Source organism: Drosophila sechellia, chromosome 3R (genome assembly GCF_004382195.2).
Source record: "Drosophila sechellia strain sech25 chromosome 3R, ASM438219v1, whole genome shotgun sequence".
NCBI lineage: Eukaryota > Metazoa > Arthropoda > Insecta > Diptera > Drosophilidae > Drosophila > Drosophila sechellia.
This window is the reverse complement of record NC_045952.1, coordinates 2,013,549-2,040,207: the sequence shown is the minus strand read 5'-3', so window position 1 is coordinate 2,040,207 and position 26,659 is coordinate 2,013,549. Positions and strand designations below refer to the sequence as shown.

The following is a 26,659-nucleotide window of genomic DNA, read 5'->3' as shown; positions in this document are numbered from 1 at the left end:
GGAGGGAACTGTTGTACTCGCAGCTGTGTACCTCCCATCCACTGAGTGATTGTTGAAATCTATAATTGAGTCCAAACTAGCTATGCTGAGCAACAAATTTATATCAGGCTTAAACCACGCTTGGTGGGGCAATTCTGGAGACTGCGCTAGAGGCAGATTGTTACAGAAAGTCGTTGCAATACCAACTTTTACTCTCCGAACCCTAGGTTAATACCATCTGCACTGGACTTATAACAAACGGGTAAGACAGGAGTAGGTTCAATATCCGAAAGCCTCATGAACAACTCTCGTCGGACCACACGTACCATGGAAATCCAAGGAGCAGAAAGCATTGATAACGCCGTTAGTATCTTCATGAACAACTTGAAACACTCATCTGCATACACTACACCAAGAAATCTACACAATAGCTAATATTCTTCAACTAAAACGAAAGGTCATAAAAGAATATGAGAGATCAGGAGATGACAGAATACAACAATAGAAAATAAAGTTAAGATCTACAAAAGCATATTAGATCCTGATTTATTTTATCCTATCCAAGTGTACGGTATTGCTGCCGAAACCCACCTGAACAAATTACGAATACTGCAGTCGAAACTCCTGCACAAAATCACTTGTGCTCCGTGGTATATAAGAAACTCTGATATAGACAGTGATCTCAAGGTCACAATAATAGGAGACAAAACTCAAGAGGTGTGCAAAAAAATACCAAGAGACTGGATTTACATCCCAAAAGCATAGCAAAACGACTGGGCAACCCTGCACTGCGAATTGCAGATCTCCAGACAAGGACACGAAGAAGACTCAAACGTCATTATCCCTTAAGATCTGCCAGAACGGGTTTTGACTTGACATGTATGAACAAAGTTTCCATTGATGTTATTCATGCTATCGATGTTAACGATAGCCCCAACACAATATAAACCTATATAAATATATAAATATAATTGCATAAGAAAAATTTCTCATTAGATTAAGCTGCCTGGATGGTAGTAGTTCGTAGCATTCCACCGTAATTATACACTCCTTAAGTTCTTTGATCCACTGATTAATATCTGCTGAACTAGTTCCCGAAAACTGTGATACAATTCCATCAGCATCCTTCATTCTAAACCATGAGCATTCTGTATTATGAATTTCAAACTGGCGATCTCACTACACCTGGATTCCGCGTGCGCTCACAATTTCGAACTGTCTGCACATTATTATATTATTATTATATGTTACGGATGCAAATGACTCCTGATAACAACTCCGGATCATCAACCTTTTCAATTTTTCCATTATCCGATTTCAAGCCATAGTGAGCAAACAGTCTGATCTGTAATTCTGTTCATTGTTTCGTAAATGTGCAACTACCAGTTCCAAAATCTCTTGCCTGTTCATTTTCAAACTAATGTCTACTTCTAAAAAATAACGTTAGATCAAATATAATATAATAAATATAAAATATAAATATCAAATATAAAAGTTTAAATCAAATATGTCACTTGGGCAATAACTCCAAGGAAAGTTAATTTAAAATAGTGTTAACTTAAGATGGAACTTCTGTTAATGAAGAAGTACAATTACGTAATATTAATACCTTAATAAGGATCATCCAGTTACGTCTTCTTTTTGCGTCGACTTTCTCTTCTCTCCAATCCGATCGCTTCCTGCCAAATCGTTATGTTTTCTACGACTCACCAATGTTCCAACTGTCTGAGTGTCTCAATAACACAAATTTAAATTCGGTCTCCCTATCTCACCAATACTGCTCTCAATATGACGAATTTGTTCTTCTCCAGATCTTTCTTTTTGTCCAGCTACTCGGAGTCACCAATATTTCTCAAGATAGATAGCTCGTTCTTCTACTTATCTTTCCGCACACGGCGCGGAAACATGTGTGAGTGATTATATAAGTATGTGCTTCAATGTGTTACGCTTGAGATCTCGGCACCGAATGCTCGTCAATTTGATTGATTTCTATTCCCTCACGCTCTAGGGACGTTATTAAAACCGTCTCTCGGACTACTTGCTCTTATGGCTTGTTTCTGATTCCTACATTTGTTTCTTTAGTGGAACCACCGAAAAGATTTTGGGACTGAAGGTTGTGTGTCAGAAGGGCCAACTTGTGCAGGTAGTACGGACTCTAAATTCCATTGCGGTGATAAACTACGATAAACAGATGGAATCACTGGTTGTGAAACCAGTACAGACAAGTCGGAATCTCTAACTGTACGGAATTAATAGGATTTCTCCTAATCCTATTAAGCTGCCGATATTAGCAACATTTGGGGGTATGCTGCGATCGACAACTGATCAGCTGTGAAGTCTTGTTAACCACTTGCCGCAGGCACTCCCTTTCGGTAGACTACCACCAGCGGCTTTCTTGCGCTTTGGAGATTCCACTTATACCGTAGGGCTATTAAACTGCGAATCTAGAGCGGAAAGGAGTTCATCGGCTGGACGAAAACTATCTCTAGCTACGCCCAAACTGTTGATCAGTCCTTTCAAGACACCTTTAAATTGGCGCAAAATCGATTTCATCCTATTCGCAACCCCAATGCAAGCATCGCAACAGTCTTTTAGATATATACTACATTCGTTGAGAAGTATGCAATAGGCAGAAGGAAGCGTTTCCGACCACATAAGGTATTTATATTCTTGATCAGGATCAGGACGTCGAGATCTCAGGATCTCTAGGGACAGAGACGCATCGCAAGTTTGTTGACCCATGATGCCAACCCCACTCTAACGCCCTAAAGCCGCCTAAAACTGAAACGCACACACTTTTAAAAAATTTAACTACAAACAACAGCATCAGCTACAGCCGCACCAACCCTCTCAGGCGTATCCATGAATTTTTTTGTGCATTTTAAACAGATAAACAAATTCAATGGAAGTCCACTTTATCTGGCTAGCTTCATAAAATAACCTGTTTATCCTGAGATACCTATTATTCTATTTGTCAATAAATGCTGACGAATGTTAAGATGATCCTGATTGTGTAGAAGGAAATTAAACTGATGAATCTATTATTCATTATTTAACGTTAAAATAGGTAGTAAAGAATATATTGATTAAAAAAAAACCAACAATAAATTATTAACAGTGCTGGGGAGAAACAAGGCGCCCACTTTGCTATAAGAATTATATCTGTGTGTCTAGGACTGGGAAAAATTTATCATCGTATCTTAAATATTTTACGAGATATTAATATATACCGAGAAAAACTGTTAAATTTACCATAGTGTACAGTTTTTATCACTTTTTATCCCAGATATAAGCTATAGTTATAAGAAATATGCATAAACTTAAAAGCCCCTGACAAATAAGACTCAATTGAAAAATATTAAAATTATAAGTATTTTTTCAATGTATCTCGGACCGATAAATGAAATTTGTATATACAATTAAATATTTGTTGTAAGTGCTACAGTGTTACCTCGCCACATTATTAAACTCGAAATTTGACTACGAGTGGTATGGTCCTGGTCAATTTTACCCCCATGATGCCCTTCGTGGGTCGTGACTAACACAGTGACACCATTTTCGTGATCCATCCGTTGTCAGACAACAGACACCTGAACTGAACGTTAAAACAGTAACGATAACGGTAGCAACATGGATTCAATGCGAAAATGTAAAAGTGCCATTCTAGAACCATACTCCCAGGACCTTAATGCAATAGAAAACGTGTGGGGGCGGTTGGCTGGGAAGGTATACGAGGGCGGTAAACAATATGCCACTCAAGAAGAATCGATCACCGAAATAAGACTCGGTTGGTCAACGATTACTTTGGATTACATACAAAAAATAATGATTCACTTCCCAGACAAATGTGTGAAGTCCTTGAAAACAAAAGTGGATTAACTCATTATTAATTTCCTTTAAAAATATTCTAATTTTTTCGAAATAAATCAAATCCTGATGACCCAATTTTGATTTACCCATCTATGGATTGTTTTTCTTTTTATTTAAATAAAAATATATAAACAACAAACTGCATTCCATAAAAACTTTTCATTTATAGAATTATTCAACTTTAAAGGGAAAATTTTTTCCAATTTACCTGATACATATTTTTCAACAAAGAATATATACTATTACACTCACGGTTACTATAGTCGAAGGGCATCCCCAACTAAGGAATTATCGAGAAGAGACCCCAATACTTAGTGGATCAAATTACTGTTATCTATTTCAGTTTACAATCCTTAGTTTATACTGATATAATTTTCGTTAAGAGGGATAACTTAATAATAACAATGCAGAACAGTTACCGAACAGTTAATAGAAATTCAATGTGAGATTAACTTACGGTATGGCGTTTTTAACTTTTGCTTGATCATCATCTGCTAAGCTCTGAAATCCTGGCATATCTTCACCTGACGCAAACCAGCCAAGCTCAGAGCGCAATTGGGCGAAGCATTCCAAATGATGCCACAAAGGTTGGCCTCCGTACTTCATACCAACTTCAGTATCATAAACAGTTTTACGTAAGCGAACTAGATCCTTGCTTATTTTTTGTTCACATCCACGACACGTCGATCGACTAGATTTTGCATATTCAATCCCATAGTCTTTTAGTGCTAAGTCAAAAGCCTTGGGTCGCTTTTTTCCGAATTGTGCGCTTATAACTTCTTGTATATTTTCTAAGTACATTTCAAAATGTTTTTAAATTAATATAGATCAGTTTTAAATACTTACCCACAAGATCCGTTAATTCCTTTTGATCGGCAAATCGGAGATTTCCAATGTTTTGTATGTCTCCTACTGAGCTGGGTCGCTGATTTTTAAAAAAGCAGGTTTTATGAAACCAATTCGGAACTTTGGCATCATGAAATGCAGACTAAAAAATAGGAAGTACAATAAAATAGTTTCGTCTAATCATCTCAATTTAAAACTTGTCACCTAAAATTAAGAACGATAAATTATTAGACTGCACTGCGTGTTCGGGCGAAATGGTCTTATAAAATTAATTCTACTCCGTTGTTGTTAAATGTGAGAATCATATTATCGTTTTTATGGTGATATGAAATTTTTTAAGTTTTACATAATACAAGTTCCCATAAAAATATTTCAACTGTTGTAAAAAACAATTAAACACAAGCTTTGCGACTTCAGCTGTGCAATTGTATTTTGTCTTATTTCCTAGCGATTGGAAATAAAATAATCCCTTTGTTATTCCTTTTCACAACATACGCATATATGCGAATGAAACCATGAACAAAAAATTAAATTTAAATAGTCGTCTTAATTTACAATGAGCTAATACAATTGCTTATTAACCTCATTATTACAAAATAGAATGATATAGTCTAGTTCCCCGACTATCAGATACCCGTTACTCAGCTAATATAAATGCGAACGAATCAAAACATTTTTCAAAAGTGTGGGCGTGGCAGTTTTGTATCTTTGTTGGCGTTAGAGTGGGCGTGGCAATATTTGGAAACAAACTTGTACCTGTCTCTGGAAGCTGCATGCTTAATCTCAACATTCTAGCTTTTAAAGTTCCTAATATCTCGACGTTCATACGGACACGGTATTCTCGATTGGCCTTGTCCTTTTGTATAAAAGTTATGATCTCGTAAAACTATAAAAGCTAGAATTTATGTATCGCTTGCTGTGAAAGTTTGTTTCAGAAAGAACTTTTCTCACAAGGCGAAAATCCAAAACGTAAATTCAGCTGATCTCACAATTTTTGCGGTCCCATACATACAGTATGTCAAGAAACTGTTTACACACTGTGAGATAAGTTGAATTTTTGACTTTAAAAGTAAAAATTAAGAGTTATTTGCTTAATTAAACCCATTTTTTTTAATATAATTAAGCAATATTTATTTTACTTATAAATCAAGAAACAAATTAAATATACAAGGAAACAAACAACAAATACTAAGTTTACACACTTTTGAGACTGTCAAGAAACTTTTTACACATAAAATTATGCTCTTTTGTAACGATGGGCTAGAAAAACAAAATATCATTCCAGCGATTAAATTTGGAAAAATGTCACTGATGGTTTGGGGCTGTATCTCCACACGTGGAGTGGGAAAACTAGCCTTCATTGAAAGCACAATAAATGCCGTGCAATATCTGGAAATTTTAAGAACAAATTTGAAGGCCAGTGCAGAAAAATTTGGTCTAGTTAGCAACCAGCAAAATTTTAAGTTTTATCAGGACACGATGATCCGAAACACTGTACTCTATGTACGCACCGCCTCAGAGTCCTGGTCTGAATTCCATTGAAAATTTGTGGGCCTACTTAAAGAAGAAGGGCTCTAAAACACGTCAACAGCTTATGACTGCAATGGTCGAAGAGTAGGAAAAGAACCCGCATGAATATGACCTACAAAAACTTATCTATTCCATGAAAAAAAGGCTTCAACTTGTAGCCAAAGCCAATGGGGGACATTTTAATAAAATAAATGTAATTGTGCCCCCACCGCTACACGATTTACCGTTGGCGATTACATGGCTACGCCGCTGCTGTCTCCGACCGATGGCACTAACGGCGAATCTGGGTCTTTTAAAGTAAAGTAAGTCAGTTTCATTTTCAATCTTTTATCTGCAGACGGCTTACGACACATACATACAGTACATACATATGTATGTACAACTTAGTAACTTACTTGAACCATGACAGCAATCCGAAGAGTATCTTTAGAAATAGAACTTTTACATCCTTTACAAGTGGCTCGTCCAGTTCTTGCATACTCGGCAAGATATGGTAATTCAATATCCATATTACACTGTAAAGGTAGCCAATTTCAAGATATATATTATTTATCGAATTATGTTGGTGATATTTTCCCAAATGATAAAATTGTATATCGATGGTAAAGACTATACAAATTTAGTTATACATGATTTCCAATGATTCTAAAAACTTTATACAGGAGCTCATTCCGTAAGTAAGCTGTATTCTGTTATACTATGTAAGACTGTTAGCTTTAAATAACTTTCTAATTGAATCCGCAACTTTTTAATTCAATTTGATAATTACTTAGGCGGCTAGAAGGAAAAATTCCAATTATTTAAAAGACTTATTAGGAATATATATTTTGTATCCGTATAAACTCGAGTTGCAAACGCAGCTCAAGTTTATTTTAAAAGACGCCCACTCCCTAGCACTGCCTGTAGTCAAGTAATGGGTATCTGATAGTCGATGAAATCGACTATATCGTTCCCTCATGTATTTCATTATTGTTGGGCTCTAGATATCGATGACGACGTCGGTGACAGGGGTCATTGTTTCGGGGTTCTCGGTCGCCGACAGCTGGTGTATATATCTTACCAATTTCTGTTTTGAAATGCACGTAATTAATTCATTTCGTTTTCATTGTGGCACATTCGTGAAATCGATAGAATGTTAAAAAAAAAAACAAATTATACGACCATGTAGAAGACCTTATAATTCAGACCAGTCTTAGTAGTACCCAAAAAGGGTCAAAGCGAAGACGGAACTCTGAAACATCGACTAGTCTATAGTCTATATACTAGACTATACAAAATTAAACGAAAACACAATACCGGACAGATACTCGATGCAAGACCCGTCTGTAATATTATCTAACTTAGGAAAGTCAAAATATTTCTCAACAATTGATTTGGAATCAGGATTTAACTAAATTTTAATGAAAGAGTCTGATATTGAACAGCCTTTTCTATTAACAACGGAAAATTTTGAGTTCTTACGTATGCCATTTGGGTTAAAAGAACAAGTCGGAAAAACTTGCCATGTTTATATGGATGATATAATAATCTTTTCAAATGCAAATGAACAACATAATACCGATCTAATACAAATATATAATATTTTACAACAAGCTAATAAAAAAACCTTTCTTGAAACATAATTTAATAGCAAAAGTTGAACCAGAATATAACAAAAAATTAACATTGACAACAGACGCATCAGATGTAGCTATCGGAGCAGTTTTATCACAGGAAAATAAACCAATTGCTTTCATATATAAAACCTTAAATAAAACCGAACAACTTTACGCCACAAACAAAAAAAAATTGTTAGCCATAGTTTGGGCTCTTAAAAATCTCAGAAATTATTTATATGAATTAATCGGTATAGAAATACAAACAGACCATCAAAATTTATCTTTTACAATCTCAGATAAAAACCCGATCGTAGAAATGAAAAGATGGCATTCTTTAAAAGAAAGTTTCACCCGTAAACCGTTAAATCAGTTTCAGCAAGAAGTGTTATTAACAACGGGGAGGTATACAATACATGAGTCATTGAGAGTTTTAGATAAGACACGACATATAATCGAATATCATATTTGTCGCAGATCATTTAAATGAAACGAAATTTCGTGTTTCTGCTTGGCACGCGCCATGAAGACGCCTCCTTTTATTTTTCTGATGCGCGGCGGGGGGGAAGTAGATGTCTGTACGAAAACGAGAAGCATACAGAAAAATGCGGTGTGCATAAGTATTGGTGTATGCGGACTAGAACAACTGTCATAATTGTGTTGGTATTGCATGTAAAGTCAAGAACTACGCATAATTCTGATTTTGTGAAGAAGAGATCAGGCAGTCAGTTTTCGATCGTTACGCATAACAGACATGCCTCGCGTAAGCGCCAGAAAACGTCGCGCGAACCATAACGAGAGTAGTGAAGAGGAAGAAGGGCATCCTGATGACTCTTCGACATCAGAAGTGGGATCGCCTATACCTACTTTGAACAATGAAAATAGTTTGCTGACAATTTTGGAGTCGCAAAATCGCCATTTTTCCGAACTTTTGAAACAAGTGCAACACTCACAAAGAGAGTCAAGAGAATCGTTTGCTGTGGTATTGCCCAGGTTTAATCCTGAACGTGCGGGATCAGATGCGCAATCCTGGTGTTCAACGGTGGACTACATCTTGTCCGAAAACCAACTGGAAGGCAGCACTCTTGTGATGACCCTTAGCAAATCACTGGAAGGAAGCGCGTCTCATTGGCTTTCACAGACTTGCTTTCCTGGTATATCATGGCCACAGTTCCGAGAATTGTTTTTGCAACATTTTGCGGGAACAGAAACATTAGCGGCAGCAGTTATGAATCTGCTAAATGGACGCCCTGCGGAAGGCGAGTGCCTGTCGTTAAACGGAAGCCGAATGGTTACTTCGCTTATGGCCAAATGGAAGACGCTGAGCGTGGAGCAAATCGCAGTCTCCATTACACTGGCGCATGCAGCTGGAATTGACAGGCGTTTGCAGCGTTTAGTTTTCACTTCCGATATCAACACTCGGAACGAGCTGCACCAAGAACTAAAGGCCTATTCATTCGACGCTAGACCGAGCCACCTTCCAAACGATGGTACATTAGATCCGCCAGGAAAACGAGCTAAGCCCTACTTCAAGTGTCACAACTGCGGAAAGCCTGGTCATAAAAAGGCGGATTGTCGATCAAAAACAGTGGCAGTGCACGTTCAGCAACCCGACAAGCAACCATAAGGGAAAGACCGGTCTACTTTGACTTGTTTCAACTGCGGAAAAGCTGGACACATCTCTACCGTATGTCCTGATCGTCAGGAGCGTTCGTCGTCTAGCAATAATAACATTGTTAAAGATGTCAACATCTGTACCGTTTTTGAGCCCGTAGGGACGTTTTCGCAATCTGGTGAGTCGTTCCAATTTTGTTTTGATTCTGGAGCCGAGTGTTCACTCATCAAGGAGGCTACTTCGCAGAGACTATCTGGATCCAGAATGGGCAACGTAGTTATTTTAAGGGGTCTTGGTAGCAATACTATTTGTAGCACTTTGCAGATATTGGCTAATGTTTTGATAAGTGAACGCTCATATGAAATATTGTTTCATGTAGTGTTAGACAATTATATTAAGTATGACGCTCTGATTGGTCGAGATATTTTGAGCCAGGGAGTCGGTGTGACAATAACATCAAAATCTCCTACAATGTTTAACGAAAAATCTGTATTGTCTGTTGAAGTTTTGGCTAATGTTGACATCGATTTGCGTGGACCTGATAGAGACCAATTGTTGTCAATACTACAAGAATATTCAGGGTCATTCATAAATGGAATTCCACTAAGCCGTGTGACTACGGGCCAGTTAGAAATTCGCTTGATTGATCAGAATAAGACAGTTCAAAGGCGCCCATATAGGTTGAGTGTAGAGGAGAAGGAAAAAGTTCGGCATTTAATTCAACAGTTGTTAGAATCATACATTATTAGACCCAGTTCCTCCCCCTTTGCGAGCCCAATGTTACTTGTCCGAAAAAAAATGGTACTGACCGCCTCTGCGTGGATTATAGAGAGCTAAATGCAAATACCGTTTCAGACAGGTACCCTTTGCCGCTAATTTCTGAACAAATAGCCAGGCTGAGTGGTGCTAGGTTTTTCAGCTGTATAGACATGGCAAGCGGATTTCACCAGATCCCAATTCACCCGAATTCAGTCGAGCGAACGGCATTTGTTACCCCAGAAGGCCAGTACGAATACTTGACTATGCCATTCGGGCTTAAGAATGCACCTTCTGTATTCCAAAGAGCTATTAATCGTGCCTTAGGTGATCTTACCCATTCGTATGCCATTGTTTATATGGATGACTTAATGATAATTGGACGTACAAAAGAAGAAGCTTTTAATAGATTGCGAGTAGTACTGCAAGCACTTACGCATGCTGGATTTTCTTTTAATATTACAAAATGTTCCTTTCTCAAGTCTTGTGTTGAATATTTGGGTTTCGAGGTTAAGTCAGGTGAGATTCGGCCAAATCCCAGGAAAATTCGAGCCCTTTTGAATTTGCCACCTCCGCAGTCCGTTACTCAGTTGAGACAATTTATTGGGCTAGTCTCGTATTTTCGACAATTTGTACCCAAGTTTTCACAACTGATGAAACCTCTTTACGCCTTTACTTCAAAGAGCAGGTAATTTTTGTGGGAATTGGAGCATGAACAAATACGGCAAAAAGTAATATCTATTTTAACTAATGAACCTGTCCTTACTATATTCGACCCACAATTTTCTATCGAGCTCCACACAGACGCGAGTTCTGTCGGCTACGGCGCTATTTTGCTGCACCGGATTGAACAGAAGCCTCGAGTTATCGAATATTTTAGCAAGATGACATCTTCAGCAGAATCGCGTTACCATTCATATGAACTGGAGACACTTGCTGTCTACAATTCTATAAAACACTTTCGCCATTACTTGCATGGCCGTCATTTTGTTGTGTTTACTGATTGCAATTCGCTTAAAGCCTCTCGTACAAAGATAGAACTGACCCCTAGAGTTCATAGGTGGTGGTCGTACATGCAATCTTTCGAATTTGATATTCAGTATAGACCAGGTGAGCGTATGGTTCCGGTTCCAAAAATTGTAAAGAATTCCATAGGCGTAGTCGAAAGGCATATCAATCTGACAGAAATATCCGAAAACTGGTTATTGGCTGAACAGCAAAGAGACGAATAAACTTCTTCCATTATCTCTAAATTGCGTAATAATGAATTGTCCGAGGATTTGGCCAAGACTTATGAACTACGGTCTGGAACTCTGTACCGAAAAATTCAAAGAAATGGAAAGACTCGATGTCTGCCCATAATCCCAAAGCAGTTTAGGTGGTCCGCTGTCAACAACGTACACGAGTCAGTTATGCATCTCGGTTGGGAGAAAACTCTTGAGAAAATGTACGAGTTCTATTGGTTCGATAAAATGTCTAAGTATGTTCGCCAATTTGTGGACAACTGTAACACTTGTAGATTATCAAAACCTCCGTCTGGCAAAATACAATCCGAACTCCATCCCATTCCTAAAATTGACATCCTGTGGCATACGGTTCATGTGGATATTACAGGTAAACTTAGCGGAAAAAGTGACCAGAAGGAGTATATAATTGTGATGATAGACGCATTTACCAAATTTGTCTATCTCTCTCATACTACGAAGCTAGACACCGATAGTTGCATTAAGGCAGTGAGGTTGGAAGGAATTGTCCGAGGATTTGGCCAAGACTTATGAACTACGGTCTGGAACTCTGTACCGAAAAATTCAAAGAAATGGAAAGACTCGATGTCTGCCCATAATCCCAAAGCAGTTTAGGTGGTCCGCTGTCAACAACGTACACGAGTCAGTTATGCATCTCGGGTAGGAGAAAACTCTTGAGAAAATGTACGAGTTCTATTGGTTCGATAAAATGTCTAAGCATGTTCGCCAATTTGTGGACAACTTGTAGATTATCAAAACCTCCGTCTGGCAAAATACAATCCGAACTCCATCCCATTCCTAAAATTGACATCCCGTGGCATACGGTTCATGTGTATATTACAGGTAAACTTAGCGGAAAAAGTGACCAGAAGGAGTATATAATTGTGATGATAGAGGCATTTACCAAATTTGTCTATCTCTCTCATACTACGAAGCTAGACACCGATAGTTGCATTAAGGCAGTGAGGTCTGTTATATCATTATTCGGTGTCCCCTCCCGACTTATTGCTGATCAAGGTCGTAGTTTTGCTAGTTCAGCTTTCCGTGATTTCTGCTCAGCACAGAAAATGGATTTACATTTAATTGCCGCAGGTGCTAGTCGTGCCAATGGCCAAGTGGAGCGAGTCATGAGTACTCTAAAGTCCATGCTGACTGCGGTTGAAACTGGCCCAGGATCTTGGCAGGATTCTTTATATGAGATTCAGCTGGCCCTTAATAGCACGCCCAATAGAGTTACTAAAGTCAGTCCATTGGAGATACTTATTGGCAGAGAAGCAAGGCCATTTGGGCTTACACCTGTTGTAAAAGAACAAAATATTGTTGATGTTGGCTTAGTTAGAGAAATGGCAAAAATAGATAAAGCTAGATTCGATAAAAACAAAGCCACTATTTTAAGACACAAGCTAGGAGACCATGTTTTACTTAAAAATGAAGAGCGTCACCAGACCAAATTAGATCCTAAGTTTAAAGGTCCATTTGTAGTGGCCGAAGTATTACCAGGAGATCGATATAAACTCAAAGCATTAAATAATAACCGAACTTATAAGTATTCTCATGAATCTTTGCGATCTATGCCTGAGAAGAGGATTACCACAGTATTTGAAGATGAAGGCACAGAAGATGCCAGTGATCAAGCCAGTGAGGGCTGTGATCTTGAGAATGACTAAAAATTTGTAAACCTCCGGACCTATTCCAAATACGACTTTCTCTACCTCATGGGTGCCCGAGTTATGTGGTTCGCCATTTTGTTGGAGTTAAGTTTAAATTTGGTAATGGTTGGTGGTGTGAGTTGGTTGGCCGGCTTATAGACTACGCCAACTGGTTGCCACGTATGTTGGCTGGATTGTCGAGTTGTAAGCTGTGAGCTAGGCTAACAAAAGATGGACTGGCCGGTTTGAAAAACTGTGCGCTAGTAGAAAAATGTATTGAAAATCAAGAACGTTAACGATTTATGTTTGAAGAAGACAAAATTATGATTGTTTGATTGAAAGCTAATGGTAGTCCGGTTCTCATGACTTAAATGAAATGTTTTAAATATTTGTATTGATTTAAAGTAATAAAGAATGAAGAATAACTTTATATTTAAAAAAAAAAAAAAAAAAAAATAAGCCTTTGAAAGATTCTGTTTAATTATTGAGAGACTGTTAGCACACGAGGACGTGTGATAGGTCAGGAAGGCCGTGTCGCAGATCATTTAAATTAAACGAAATTTCGTGTTTCTGCTTGGCACGCGCCATGCAGACGCCTCCTTTTATTTTTCTGATGCGCGGCAGACAACCGTTAGAGTTTCTGCCGAACGGAGTCTGGTCGCGGGTAGGAGCGGGGGGGAAGTAGATGTCTGTACGAAAACGAGAAGCATACAGAAAAATGCGGTGTGCATAAGTATTGGTGTATGCGGACTAGAACAACTGTCATAATTGTGTTGGTATTGCATGTAAAGTCAAGAACTACGCATAATTCTGATTTTGTGAAGAAGAGATCAGGCAGTCAGTTTTCGATCGTTACGCATAACAGCCATACCTCGCTCAAGCGCCAGAAAACGTCGCGCGAACCATAACGAGAGTAGTGAAGAGGAAGAAGGGCATCCTGATGACTCTTCGACATATTCAATTACCTTTAAAAAATAAATTTACTAACAAATTTAATTTTACCAAAATATTTTTGCAAGACAAAGAGAATAATGAAGAAAAGGACTAGATGAAAATTAAAAAACAAATCAATAAAATTAAAGGAAAACATTAAAAATTGTACAACTTGCAACGAAAATATATATAATACAATTAAAATCCTGATTGGGGAAGCTCCTATTCCAACTAAAGAAGAGGAAAATATTATTATTTTTTTTTCTTAACTTGCTTTGTATTCAAAATTCCTAGTAGAAAACTAAACATCGAGAATTATCTTTAACATTTTCCCCAAGCCAAAGTAATTATGACTGATAATGAACCTCTGCTCAATTTAAATCCTTTCGCATACCCCAGACACAGTACCTCGAACGGACAAGTTGAAAGGGAACATTCAACATTAACAGAATTAGCTCGTTGCATAAAAGAAGAATTTAATCTCATTGACTATTCAGAAATATTTATTAGAGCCGCAAAAGAATTCAATCAGAGCATTCATTCTACAACAAATCAAAAACCTTTTGATATTCTATATAATAGAATTGAAGAACACTGAAGAAAAAATGTTAGAAACACATAAGGAACGAGAGATTATCATGTAGGACAAGTGGTTTTTGAAAAGAAACATGAAGAAAGATATAAACTAAAAACAAGATATAAGAATCAGGTTGTTAAGGGGAACTTACCATACAAAATAATAATCAATAGTAGAAACAGAATTATTCACAAAGACAATATTAAGTTTTAACAAATATTATATTTCTTTTAAAATTACAGAAAAATTATTTCTTATTACTTTTAACACCATTCGTAATGATAGCCACTTCAGAAATTGATTACTCCAATCACGAATTTTCCTGTTCAAAGACAAAAAGGATGTTCTTACTTATGAATCATATGCCGACTTATTCCAAGTAATTAATTAAATTTTTTATAAAGAAATAATCGATCTTTAATCAGGATATATAAAAAAAATCATACAAATAATAGGTCACAATGGGAAATAACTTACGAACTACAGTTAATCGAATAATTTTATCAAAAATGATATCAACTAGATCAAATTGGGAATTAATGAGTTAGGCACTGTTTGGAAATGGTTAGCTGGAACTCCTGATCACGATGATTTCATTACAATACAGAATGAAATACGACTTAATTGAAAACAATAACCAACAATTTATTTTCAATTCCAAATTGTTTAACGACATAAAATCACTTTCCGATCTCACTTTAAAAACATTTTTATTGATCAAAAATTGCCGTTGTGTGGTTAACTTCCTTTACACTTAAATGTTCGAGTCTGTATTCGTTATACTCGAGTAATTCATTATTTATCGCGAGGCTTCTACATCGTCGTCAACCGACTTGGGATCAAAGTGCTTTGCATCATTTTCCACTGTGTGTTATTAGGAGTGGATATTTGTATACCCCATTAAACTTGCTGTCCGGGAGCACGCCAGACCACCCCCCGCAAGCCGGAACGATAATCTCGGCGGGGGCCATGACTGTAACTCCACAGTCCCATGGGCCTATATCGGCTGGGGGCGCATCTAAACTGCGGCGTGTAAAGCCACCTTTTTTGCAGCCACAGCTTTCTTATGATGGCTATGCACCACGGACTCTCTCCACCGTAGCTGTTGGCTCGCAGTTTTATTATGTATGGCACAGCACCCTGGACTGTGACCCGTTTGTGTACACCACAGCTTTGGATATGGCACCATCAACATCCAGTACTCAGAAAACAGGGGAAGAGATCGAGCAAGATTAAAAAATGGTGTTGACGCGTCTTAGCCATCGGCGTCGGCATTCCCAAGTTGCCCTAGGTTGCAAAATTTCGAGCTAAGCAACAAGGTCAGTTCTTTCAAAACCTCAACAAGTGTTTTACAATCCCAGCTAAATCCAGATTGTGGAAAAGATTGAAAAGGATCCTACCCAGCAAGCACACTGTTGTTTTCAACATAAAAGAAATATTGGCACCCGCGTGTGTCTATTAAATAAATGTTATGTTTCCAAAAAAAACATTATTTTCAAAAAAGTCGATGGTACAAAAACGGAAAATATATTTGTTAAATTAATAAGTTGTCTTCCGACAGCCGAGAGGAGCCGGCAACCATGTACAAATACACTACAAATTTGTATTTCACTAGTCTACGTATTTCACAGTCTTCCGTATTTTGATCAGACATTAATAGCAGAAAATATGAGAATACATTAATAAAAGTTGGACAAAAAAGTAGTCTCCGGAGAATTATTTTGTTAATGCGCGGAAGGAAAAGTTCACAAGCTTATTTAAATAAAATTGCGGTTTTTGAATGCTACGGTGCCTCAACGTCCTGAATAAAAACACTACTCCTATCGGCCCGCATTAATAAAATTTGCGCCAAAGTGTAATACATTTTCATTGTTAAATCGGAAACTATGCAGTTGACGGCAGAAAGGTGGTAAAGTTAGTCTTAGGCCCTGCGCATTTGGAAAACCTGTATATTGGGGATAGTAATTCTTATATAAAAAGTTAGGAACAACGTGAATATATGCAGTGTGCATCTGCATAGTTGCATTCAATCTTCGGTTTAATGTCATTAAAATATTTAACAATAAGTTTTATTTAGACGTGGTTTGGGTTGAGGTTTACTTTTAATGTCAAGTGCCTTCCTCATTACATTTAAGTGTAAAGTAGCCGTAAAAATACCAAACCATTGAAACATATGTTTGCTAACGTGTAAAAAATAGTGTAGCAGTCAATATTGTTCGGATAAAAGCAAACCCGAAAATACAGGAACAGCTATCTACAGTTATACATAAAAAATACAAATGTTTGAAACAAAAATTTCCGGATGTCCAAAGTTTTCAAAAGAACGCCATTAATTACTTGTATTGAGGGTACAATTCTAGCCAAAAAATATGAATATATAATTGGTACTCGTCTGTGAAAACGGTGAACCAAATAAATAAAAATTAACTCATAAACAATGCATAAAGCCATGTTAATTAATTTAATTAGGTTTCCCTACGCTTAAGAATTATTCTATAATGCAATCCATAAAATAAATAATAGATTAAAGAAGTCAAAAAATTATCGGTAGAATAAGTATACATAGTAAGTAATATGGTTTCTGTTGTCTCTTTTCCCCCTACAAGTATGAATTCTACATTTTATACGATTCATTTAAAATAAAAAAACTATACATGATTATAAAAAGATTTATTTAATTGATTTAATTTGTCGTTCCACAACAAATAAATTGTTTTAAAAGTATTTGTAAGCTAATTTTGTCATCAAAACATTCTCATAATTTTTGGTAAGTATTCCTTTTTATACCTATTTCTCGTAGAGTAAACTATATACTAGATTCGTTGAAAAGTAGAAGAAGGAAAAGAAGGAAGAGTATCCGACCATATAAAGTATATATATTCTTGATCAGGATCAATAGCCGAGTCGATCTAGCCATTTGCGCCTGTTCGTATGGACGTCGAGATCTCAGGAAATATAAAAGCTAGAAGGTTGAGATTCAGCATACAGATTCTAGAGACATAGACAAGTTTGTTAAACTATTTGGCACACCCACTCTAACGCCCAAAACTGCCACGCCTACACTTTTAAAAAGTGTTTTGCTATTTAGCCATGTAAATTTTTATCGAATTTCCAAAAAACCTCTAAAGCCCACAAACCGCCCAAGTCTGACACGCCCACATTTTTGAGAAATGATTTAATTTTTTTGGATTAAATGAGTTGTTTGTCAATTTTCATCGCTATGCCGAAAACATTTTGTCCACGCCCACTCTGACCCCCAAAAGCAGCCAAAATTTATTACGGCCACACCATATAGCATTTAAATTAATTTTTTGCCTCGATTTCTACCGATTTCCTGAAAAAATTTTAACATTCTCGGTCACACTTGGACCAACTGAGCATCGGGTATCTGATAGTCGAGGAAGTCGACTATAGCGTTCTCTCTTGTTAAGTACTGCATAATACAGTATTTAGATAAAAGGTTAAAGAATATATGTATATATTGTAAAATAGTTTTTATATTTTTTATTGAATCCCGTCAGTTGACCAAGGAAAACGCTGAGAAGAAATATTTTGACGAAGGTTTTTATTGAAGTTCTTTATTCGGATATCAGCTTAAGACTAAAAATAAAATGTAATTATGATTGAGGAGAAGCCTCAATGTTTTATGAATACTCTACTTCGGGAGAGCAATGCTCTTGGATCCTTAAGTTTAGAAGATTCAAAGAGAGCAGGCAAAACTGCTTTAGGATTTGTTTCCAAAGAAATGATTTTTAACGCATAATGCGCAGATGGCTTACAGTATGGAAATTAAAGAAGTGCCTTATTGTTTATAGTTCTTCGAAATAATGAAGTGTCCGGTTTGGGTGGATCACCAGTCTACCGGCCTCCGAAGTACTCAATACTGATAAAATGTAAAATAATAAAAATGACTTCATATACGTATTTCTGACGCCAGTGAAGTAAGGTCCCGGCCTGGGGGCCGTTGCGACACATCGGAGTAGCTCTAAGTATATATTAAAAGGCGACTTAAATTGCTTAGCTTTTAAAAGTAGGGAAGCTCCATGTTATTAAAAAATATGGTTTATGATTAAATTATTTTTAGATATCGGTACACGCTGCATGTACTTATCCGTGTTTTTTTACGTAATTTATGCCCGGTGCTGACAATTAATGTCCCTTCAGCTCCGGGATTTCGGAGATGGACACGTCTGGATTTCAGCTCGCCAAGAAAAGAATATTCCAGACTCGGCAAATGACCGGTGGTACTTCGTGACAACTTAACCGCTCCTGACAGCCACGTTTAGCAACACCCGGTTTCTCGTACTATTATCGATCTTTTTTGACGGTTCTTTCAACCTGCCGTGTCAGCTGTTTCAAAGTTTATTTGACTTCCATGGGTGTGCAGTTCGATCTGAGTTGTATAATTTCGTATTGTATTATTGTTGGTATTGGTAATTACACCCGTTACTTGTAGAGTAAAAGGATATACTATATTTGTTGAAAAGTATGTAACAAGCAGAAGGAACCTTTTCCGACCATATAAAGCATATGTCGGAGCGGGACTCTTCGAATTCTGGGTATTGTTTCTATGATTTCATATTCTGATGTAATTGTAGTATTGCGGTAAAATTCTGACAAGCACTGCGGGAAAGGCACGAACAGCCTCTGCAGCTGAGTGAGGTCCGATCGGGCTGTCATAAATAGTGTGTTAGAGTAAGATGACAATGTAGTGACCCTGCAGTGAAGTTTGACTGGTTGAGCTGATCGGAACTTCCTGTGCTGCCGCACCAATATTACAAAGCTAATAAACAAAACGGATGAGACTCCCCAGAATTCGATTTTTTTGCCATAAAGTATTCAAACATTGTACATTTTGTTGTTAAATCACAAATAGTTTGCACACAAAATTTGGACCGTACGACCACGCCCTCTCTCTCTTTTTTTAAATATAATAAGTGTGTTTAGATATATCGATTTATGAATAATCGCCCTCTTCTTCTTCTAGTTTCCAAGTCTGAACTCGAATCAGAATCAGAATATGAATGTTTAAAATTAGACTGTATTTTCAAAAATGTTTCTTCCTATTTTTTCACTCTCTTTCTTTTAAACAAATTGTTGATAATAGTGTGTCCGAGGAATCTATCGCTTTATGGAAAATATCACTCATATTATTGATTCGACTATTTTTCCTGGCATGTAATAGTCGGTCCGTTTTGTAAAGTTTATTTCGGGCTTCATTCGCATTTTCGCCTAGGCATCCAAGTGGAACCAACGCCGAAATATTGATTTGAAATCCGTGGACGAGTACTGTATGGATCGTTTGTGATATAGAGATTTTGTAGTAGCACTTGAGCAGTATTTTCCAGTACATTTATACCCTCTGGTCGGCACTGTAATTTTGCTTCGATCACATCATTATAGGTTGGATATATGTCGCTGTTATGGCTTTTATTTAAAAGCCTGGTGCTTTTATATTTGCTGTGCTGTCTTGGAGTTTTCAAAATCACGAACAAGAATTTTTATCTTAGACGCCATCCACTTAGTATGTTTTGCAATATATATCGGTCAAGTTGACTGTTACACTCGGGCAGATTTCTTTTAATGAATAATTCAAAATGTAATATTTTTTTGGCAATCTCTTCTCTGTTTCGATTCCAGATTATTGTTGTTGATAATAAACGTAATCTGAAACATAACTTATGTGCCTATTGTTACGCCTCCAAATGTCCAGGAGGCCGCTATGTCTGAACTCGAACTTGCCTATTATATAAAAACAAATTGTTAGAAAACGAGCAAAAATGAGCAAAAGATATTACTTTATTGTCAAAGAGAATAGTTAAAGGTACTGTAGAGGCGACTGAAGCAGTGGGTGATAAAAATCTCGATGAATAATCGATAGGGGGTTGGCGGTCAGCTGTGACACACCAATGTAAGGTCATACTAGATGCAGCAAGAATTAGTTAGAATATACCAGACTGGATGCAACCCTTATTAGCTGCACCCGATAAGTTTGGGATAATTCGGTTATCGGAGAAAAAGTGTGGTTCAGCTGATCGTGGTTTCCGCCGATGGCCTACGCCTTGGCTAATGTTTCCGGTTTGCTTTCTTTGCAATCAGAACAGTCAAAGAGTCAAGTTGCGAAAGTGCGTTGAAAATTTTAATTTGCGGGCATACGGGTTTTCTTGTCGCGCGAAATATCGGAAGTACTGCGTTCCTTCGCCTATAGTGGTGCGCGAGATAAGTCCGGCGTGCGTTTCCCGGCAATATTAAGCCGAAAAGATCGTCGTTCGGCACAGCCATCTCACTGCCGCTTTGGCGACAGACTTTAGTTTCGACTGGGTCAGTTACAGGTTAGAGAACTTCAAAAAATGGTGAACTGTGTTTTGATGCGGGAAATATAATCGCAGTTGAAATTGAAGGCTGAAGGGTCTTCCAGAAATTAAACGCCCGGGATCGACTTCAAAAAATTTCGTACATTATTCTCGCACTTGTAAATTAAGACTACCTTAAAACTAACAGTGGAAATACCGCGGGACCGCGGAGTGGTGAATACCTTGCTGGAAGGGAGGAGAGCGAGAGGAGAGAAGGAGAGCGCCGACGTTGAGTCGGAAGGTGCTTGTTCGGGACCGGAGTGTCACCGAGCAGAACTCGTCGCCTCCCAGCCCGGTGATGGGCAGCCGGAACGCAGCCGCCAACGACCGGTCGATGCTGCTCAGCGGCATGCATGGGTCGATCATGGCCCCGGTCTCGAAGGTCTTCGAGCCCGTGTCCAGCACGACGATGGCTGTAGGCAGAATGGGGACAGCCTTCTGCTGCCCCGTTGCCACCGCCGGAGACGCGACGGAGACCTTCGGACGCGGACGATTGTTGGCGACTGGGGCTGGTGGCGGAGTGCGGGAAATGCGGACCGGACGAGGTGCAGCGGGATGGCGCTCTCTGCGCGTCGGAGCTGGTAGCGCGCTTGGGGACGGAGCGGGAAGGACCTTGTGCATGTGGAGTAGAGTGTGGTGGTCTCCTCCACACTTCTTGCATCCCTCTTGGCTGCGACAGTCTCCTCCTGAGTGCTGATGGACGAGGCAGTTCGAGCAGTACTTATTAATAAGTACTGCCCGAAGGCGCTTTTCAGCGCTCAGTTTGTGCAACCTCTTGCATTTCCGAAGAGGATGGATTCCAGAGCAGACTCGGCAGCGGTAGGATTTAATATCTCGAGTACGTCTGCTCTCCAACGACTGGGTGGCACGAGGACGAGGAGCCATAATTGGAGGAAGTGAGTAAGTCTGCCAATAAAAGAAATGAAAAAGCTTAGTATGAGCCGACTACTATTGGCCCCGGAATGGGGGAAGTGCCCTAATCCCTAGGAACGGAGGACTCTTTGTCCTCCATCGGTAGCAGAATAACCTTGTGGACAGGGCGTTTTATGGTGCCGCGAGACGTACGGATCTCAACGACTCGAATGCGGTCGTCGGCTCCTGGAAAGGAAGAAACGATTCTGCCGAGCCGCCATTCGTTTGGTGGTAGATTGTCCTCCTTGACAACTACCATATCGTCGGCTTGGAGCCATACGAGTCCCTGATGGCTATATGCATCAGTCACGGACTCTTTGATAGCTTGGAGAAAGTCCCTGGAAATCAAAGTTGCCGCGCCCACAAAGGTCTTACCATTATCCGAATGGACCCGCTGAGGACAACCGTGTCTCGCTACGAAACGAGCAAAGGCCGCTAGAAATTTCTCGGTTGTTAGATCGGAAGTGGGTTCCAAATGGATAGCCTTCGTGGAAAAGCACACAAACACACAAACATATCCCTTCGTTATGAGACACGCTCTCCCTGTATAATTTTTTATTTCGAAAGGGCCGGCATAGTCGATACCCGTGTAGGGAAATCGTCAATCAGCTGTGTTTGGAGTCTCTTCTTGTAAATCGTGCAAATCTTACACGGATTGACCACAGCCTTCACCAGATTCTTGATTTTAGGAATCCAATACTTCGATCGGATTAGGCGTACGATCAATTGACTACCGCCATGAAGAGTAATCTGGTGAGTAAATTGGACGACGAGGCGCGACAGTCTACAGTCATAGGGGAGAATAATCGGATGACGTTCATCATATTGCAGGGTTTTGGAGGCAGTGAGACGGCCGCACGCCCGTAACAGGCCGTGTTGGTCAATGAACGGGAACAAATTCACCAAAGGACTTGACACTGGAAGAGGCCTTTTCTCGGTCAGATGCTGAAGCTCTTGGCCATATGCTCTGCGCTGCGCAATGGCGGTCAGAGTTCGTTCTGCCCCTCGGATCTCTTCACTCGTAGGGCGTGAATTGGGCAAGAACGAACCTTTGCGGCAGCGTTTAAGGAAGCGTTGAACATAGACCAGAACTCGCAGGGCCTTGTCCAATTTGGAGAAACGTTCGAGAAAGTCGATGGACGGGGCCTTGACAAAATGCACTTTGACCGCGCGCTGCTCTAGCTCTGTCACTGGAAGAGTGTCGCTTTGTGCTGGCCATAGCTCTCGTGGCCCTTGCAGCCACTCTGGTCCGTGCCACCAGAGATGGTTTTCTGCCAATTCATGTAGGGATACGCCTCGACTGGCTAGATCGGCGGAGTTTTGTTCTGAGCGAACGTGTGCCCAACAGTCGACTGGCGTCGCTTGCGTGATCTTGGCAACTCTGTTGGCCACAAATGTGGTCCAGTTGTACGCAGGCTTTCGCAGCCAGGCTAAGACGATTGTGGAATCTGTCCAGCAACGGATATCTGAACTGGCGGAGGGCATGTGCGGAAGGATTGCTGTCACCATTTCGGTTAACAGCACGGCACCACAGAGCTCTAGCCGAGGAAGGGAGACGGTTTTTACCGGGGCCACTCGTGTTTTGGCTGTAAGCAGGCGAGTCAGGATCTTTTGCCCCATCTCGACGCGGATGTATATAGCCGCTCCATAGGCTCTCTGAGACGCGTCACAGAAACCGTGGTGCTCTATGATTACCTCAGGCTGGTACCAGATCCATCTCGGAACGCGGATCTGGTTGAGGTCGGAATACTCGTCTAAAAACGATTGCCACCGCTGACTCATTTCAGTGGCAAGCTTATCGTCCCAGCCTAAGTTTTGCAACCAAATCTCCTGCATGAACATTTTTGAACGGATTATGAACGGCGCGAGCCACCCGGCAGGATCGAACAACCTAGCGATTTGGGACAAAACTCGCTTTGTATAGGAGGGTTCCACAACTATGTCGGGGGGAACGAAATAGAATTCGTCGGACTTTGCCCTCCACCGAATACCGAGCGTCTTGGCCGTGCTTTCGGCATCGATGTCGAGGAACTCGCTATGAAGGAGGTGTTCGGCCGGGACGTCTTTAAGGACGCTTTTGTTGTTCGAGGTCCACTTTCTTAGCGGAATAGATTAGCTTTCAAAGCGAACGGTCGTGTTTTTTTTGCTCCCCGGTTTTTATTTTGTGTTAGTCAAACCAGCCGTGGTTTTTAAATAATTTTCTATAATAATTATATATCTAAACATAATTATTAAAGATCCGTTCGCTTCGCGAGTGATTCTTTTGTGATTTGTGCAGTAGTTTAAACAAATATACAAAGTAGTTTGCATTTTTCGTCTCTTTGTTTTGTTTACTCTCCCTTTTTGTGCGTTGTTCGCAGTGGTGTTTGGTGTTGTTTTTTTTGCATGCACATAAACTGCACTTTTCGATCTCACTCTCTCTCTCTCTTTCGCTCTCCCACACAAAATCTAAATTTCTCAGCGTGCTCTCGTGTGGTTCTTTTAACAGCTCGCTTGAAAGTTTTGGTTTTGTGTTTTCGTGCACGCACAGTGGTCTGATTTCATTTAAACATGGAAACCGTAAATGTTGTCTGCTTTTATAAAAATTGTTGCCAGGTTATAAAACCTGAGCAGCCAAAAATGACTTGTTGGCTATGTGATAGAATGGTGCATACTAAGTGCGCTGGTTTTAATGGCCGTACAAGTGATGACCTAGCAAAGGGTAAAAATCTAAATTACTGTTGTGATGCTTGCCTTGTGGTTGCGAACGAGATGAAATCGTTTATGCGCCAAACTAAAGGTGGCTTGAAAGAACTGATCAACAGTTTTGGCGTAGCTAGAGATAGTTTTCGTCGAGCCGATGATCTTCTTTCCGTGCTTAATTCACAGTTTAATGGCCTTAAGCTATTAGATGAATCTCCAAAGCGCAAAAAAGCCGCTGGTGGTAGGCTGCCTAAGGCCCCGCAACCACGGGCAAATGATCAACAGGACTCCACAACTGATCAGCTGTCAATCGCAGCAAATCCACATATGCTGCTAAGATCGGTAGCTAAAAAAGATTCGGAGCAATCCGATCAATCAGCTCTGGATGGACCCCACCCTGTGATTGCTAAAAATTCCGAATTGTCTGCACTGGTTTCTCAACCAGTGATTCCACCTGTCTCGATTAGTTTACCACCACAAGGGAACATTGAGTCCGGACTACCGGCACAAGTTGGCGCTTCAGAAATACAATCTGCAGCACCAAAACCCCTCGCGGTGGTTCCACTAAAGAAACAAATTTTTGTTTCTCGGCTTTCCCCTGATCAAACATCGTCGGATGTATTGTCTTATATACAAGACAAAACAAAAGCCGATAATATAAAAGTGGAAAAATTTAACTTCTCTTACGCTAGGGACATATCATCTTTCAAGATAACTGTCCCAAACGAGCTCTTTTCGACCATATGTTCGGGTGATTTTTGGCCGGATAGTATGGTGGTAAAAGAGTTTGAAGCTAAGATCAAAAATAAGAAAAAGGTGCCCCAGGGAATTAAACTTCCCTCACGTGGCCAGACCACTGCACCATCCGCCTCTTCATCTTCTTCCTCTTCAAAAAACTAACTACAAAACTTACTATCTCCTATCAAAATGTTAGAGGCTTGCGTAGCAAATTAATAAAATTGTATTGTGATAGTCTTTCATTTGCATCCCATATTATAGTGCTCACAGAGACTTGGTTAAAGCCGGAGATACTTAACTCCGAAGTCTTCCCAGGTATGTACACTATATATAGGTTTGACCGTCCCTCCAGACGGGGAGGTGGAGTCTTAATTGCGGTTAGATCTACCCTCGCGTCGGAGGAGTTACTTTTGGACGATTCCTGTAACTCGGAATTCGTATGTGTAAAGCTGTCTTTTTCCGACAGATCAGTTTATATTACGTGCTCCTATATTCCGCCATCTTCTGAATTCCCAGAATATCAGAATCATTTGTCCGCTATCCAGTCCATCTTGAATAAACTTTCTGACAGGGACCAATTGGTAGTTCTAGGTGATTTTAATATACCTGGCACAATGTGGTCCCCAGAAAAACAATCGAATATCCTTCTCCCTTTAGCACAACATGACTTTATTGACGGCTTGCTCGACTTATCGCTGTCGCAAGTTAATTATATCCCAAATTCTCTTGGTCGACTTTTGGATCTATGTTTTGTAACAAGTCCTGAATGTGTGTTTCTGTCCAGGGTAGTACCTCTTACTCAACCTGAAGATCAATATCATCCTACTTTCGAGGTGGAAATCGACTTAGGTACGGTATTAAAAGTAAATTCAGAGAAGTCAACAAAACGAATTCCCTGTTTTCGCAAGGCAAATTTTCGGAGGCTAAACAATTTTATAGCTGGCTTTAATTGGTCCCATCTTTACTCCTGCAACATAATGGCGGATGCGATTAATATGTTTTATACCGCAATTAAATCATTTTTTAACTCTTGTGTTCCGATGTACTATCCGTCAATCTCTAAACCTCCTTGGTTTAATAAAGAGTTGACACACCTAAGAAATGTAAAGTCCAGACTCTATATGAAATTTAAAAATACCGGTTCTCAGTCCATCCTTTGTAAATATTTAAGCGCTCGGTTAAACTTTACCGTGCTTAATGCTCAGTGCTACAAAAATTATTTAAACCGTTGTAAGTTCCAATTTGCACAGGATCCGAAACAGTTTTATAATTTCGTTAGCACTAAGCGAAAAACAAGTTCTCACCCTTCCTCGCTATTTTTTGAAAACACTATGGTTACATCGGATCAGGCAATAGCCGATCTATTCGCCAAGTTTTTTC

The 26,659-nt window shown here is 39.3% G+C and overlaps 2 protein-coding genes across 5 annotated transcripts in view; one reads left to right on the top strand and one right to left on the bottom strand.

Annotated features, from left to right (window-relative positions):
• The window catches only part of LOC6620523 (poly [ADP-ribose] polymerase), a 74,785-nt gene extending 67,980 nt beyond the window's left edge, over positions 1–6,805 (bottom strand). For 2 of the 4 annotated variants that reach the window (XM_032723388.1, XM_032723392.1), the window contains exons 1-3: positions 6,621–6,802; positions 4,696–4,837; positions 4,307–4,640 (exon numbers count right to left, since the gene is read on the bottom strand). In XM_032723388.1, coding sequence (XP_032579279.1) covers positions 4,307–4,640; positions 4,696–4,837; positions 6,621–6,734 — 590 coding nt within the window. In that variant the 5' untranslated portion in view covers positions 6,735–6,802. Of the gene's footprint in view, positions 1–4,306; positions 4,641–4,695; positions 4,838–6,620 lie in introns of all 4 variants that reach the window. The other 2 variants (XM_032723391.1, XM_032723390.1) reach the window with 2 other exon arrangements.
• Positions 6,806–8,158: 1,353 nt separating this feature from the next.
• On the top strand, positions 8,159–13,434 carry LOC116801622. Its single transcript, XM_032722346.1, has 2 exons — positions 8,159–11,929; positions 12,403–13,434. Exon 1 carries the CDS (start codon positions 8,575–8,577, stop codon positions 9,445–9,447), a length of 873 nt encoding a protein of 290 aa, XP_032578237.1. The 5' UTR covers positions 8,159–8,574; the 3' UTR covers positions 9,448–11,929; positions 12,403–13,434.
• The last annotated feature ends 13,225 nt before the right edge of the window (positions 13,435–26,659 follow it).

Excerpts from the sequence above, each read along its gene's own strand:
- LOC116801622 (XM_032722346.1), top strand. The coding sequence starts at position 8,575 with ATGCCTCGCGTAAGCGCCAGAAAACGTCGCGCGAACCATAACGAGAGT.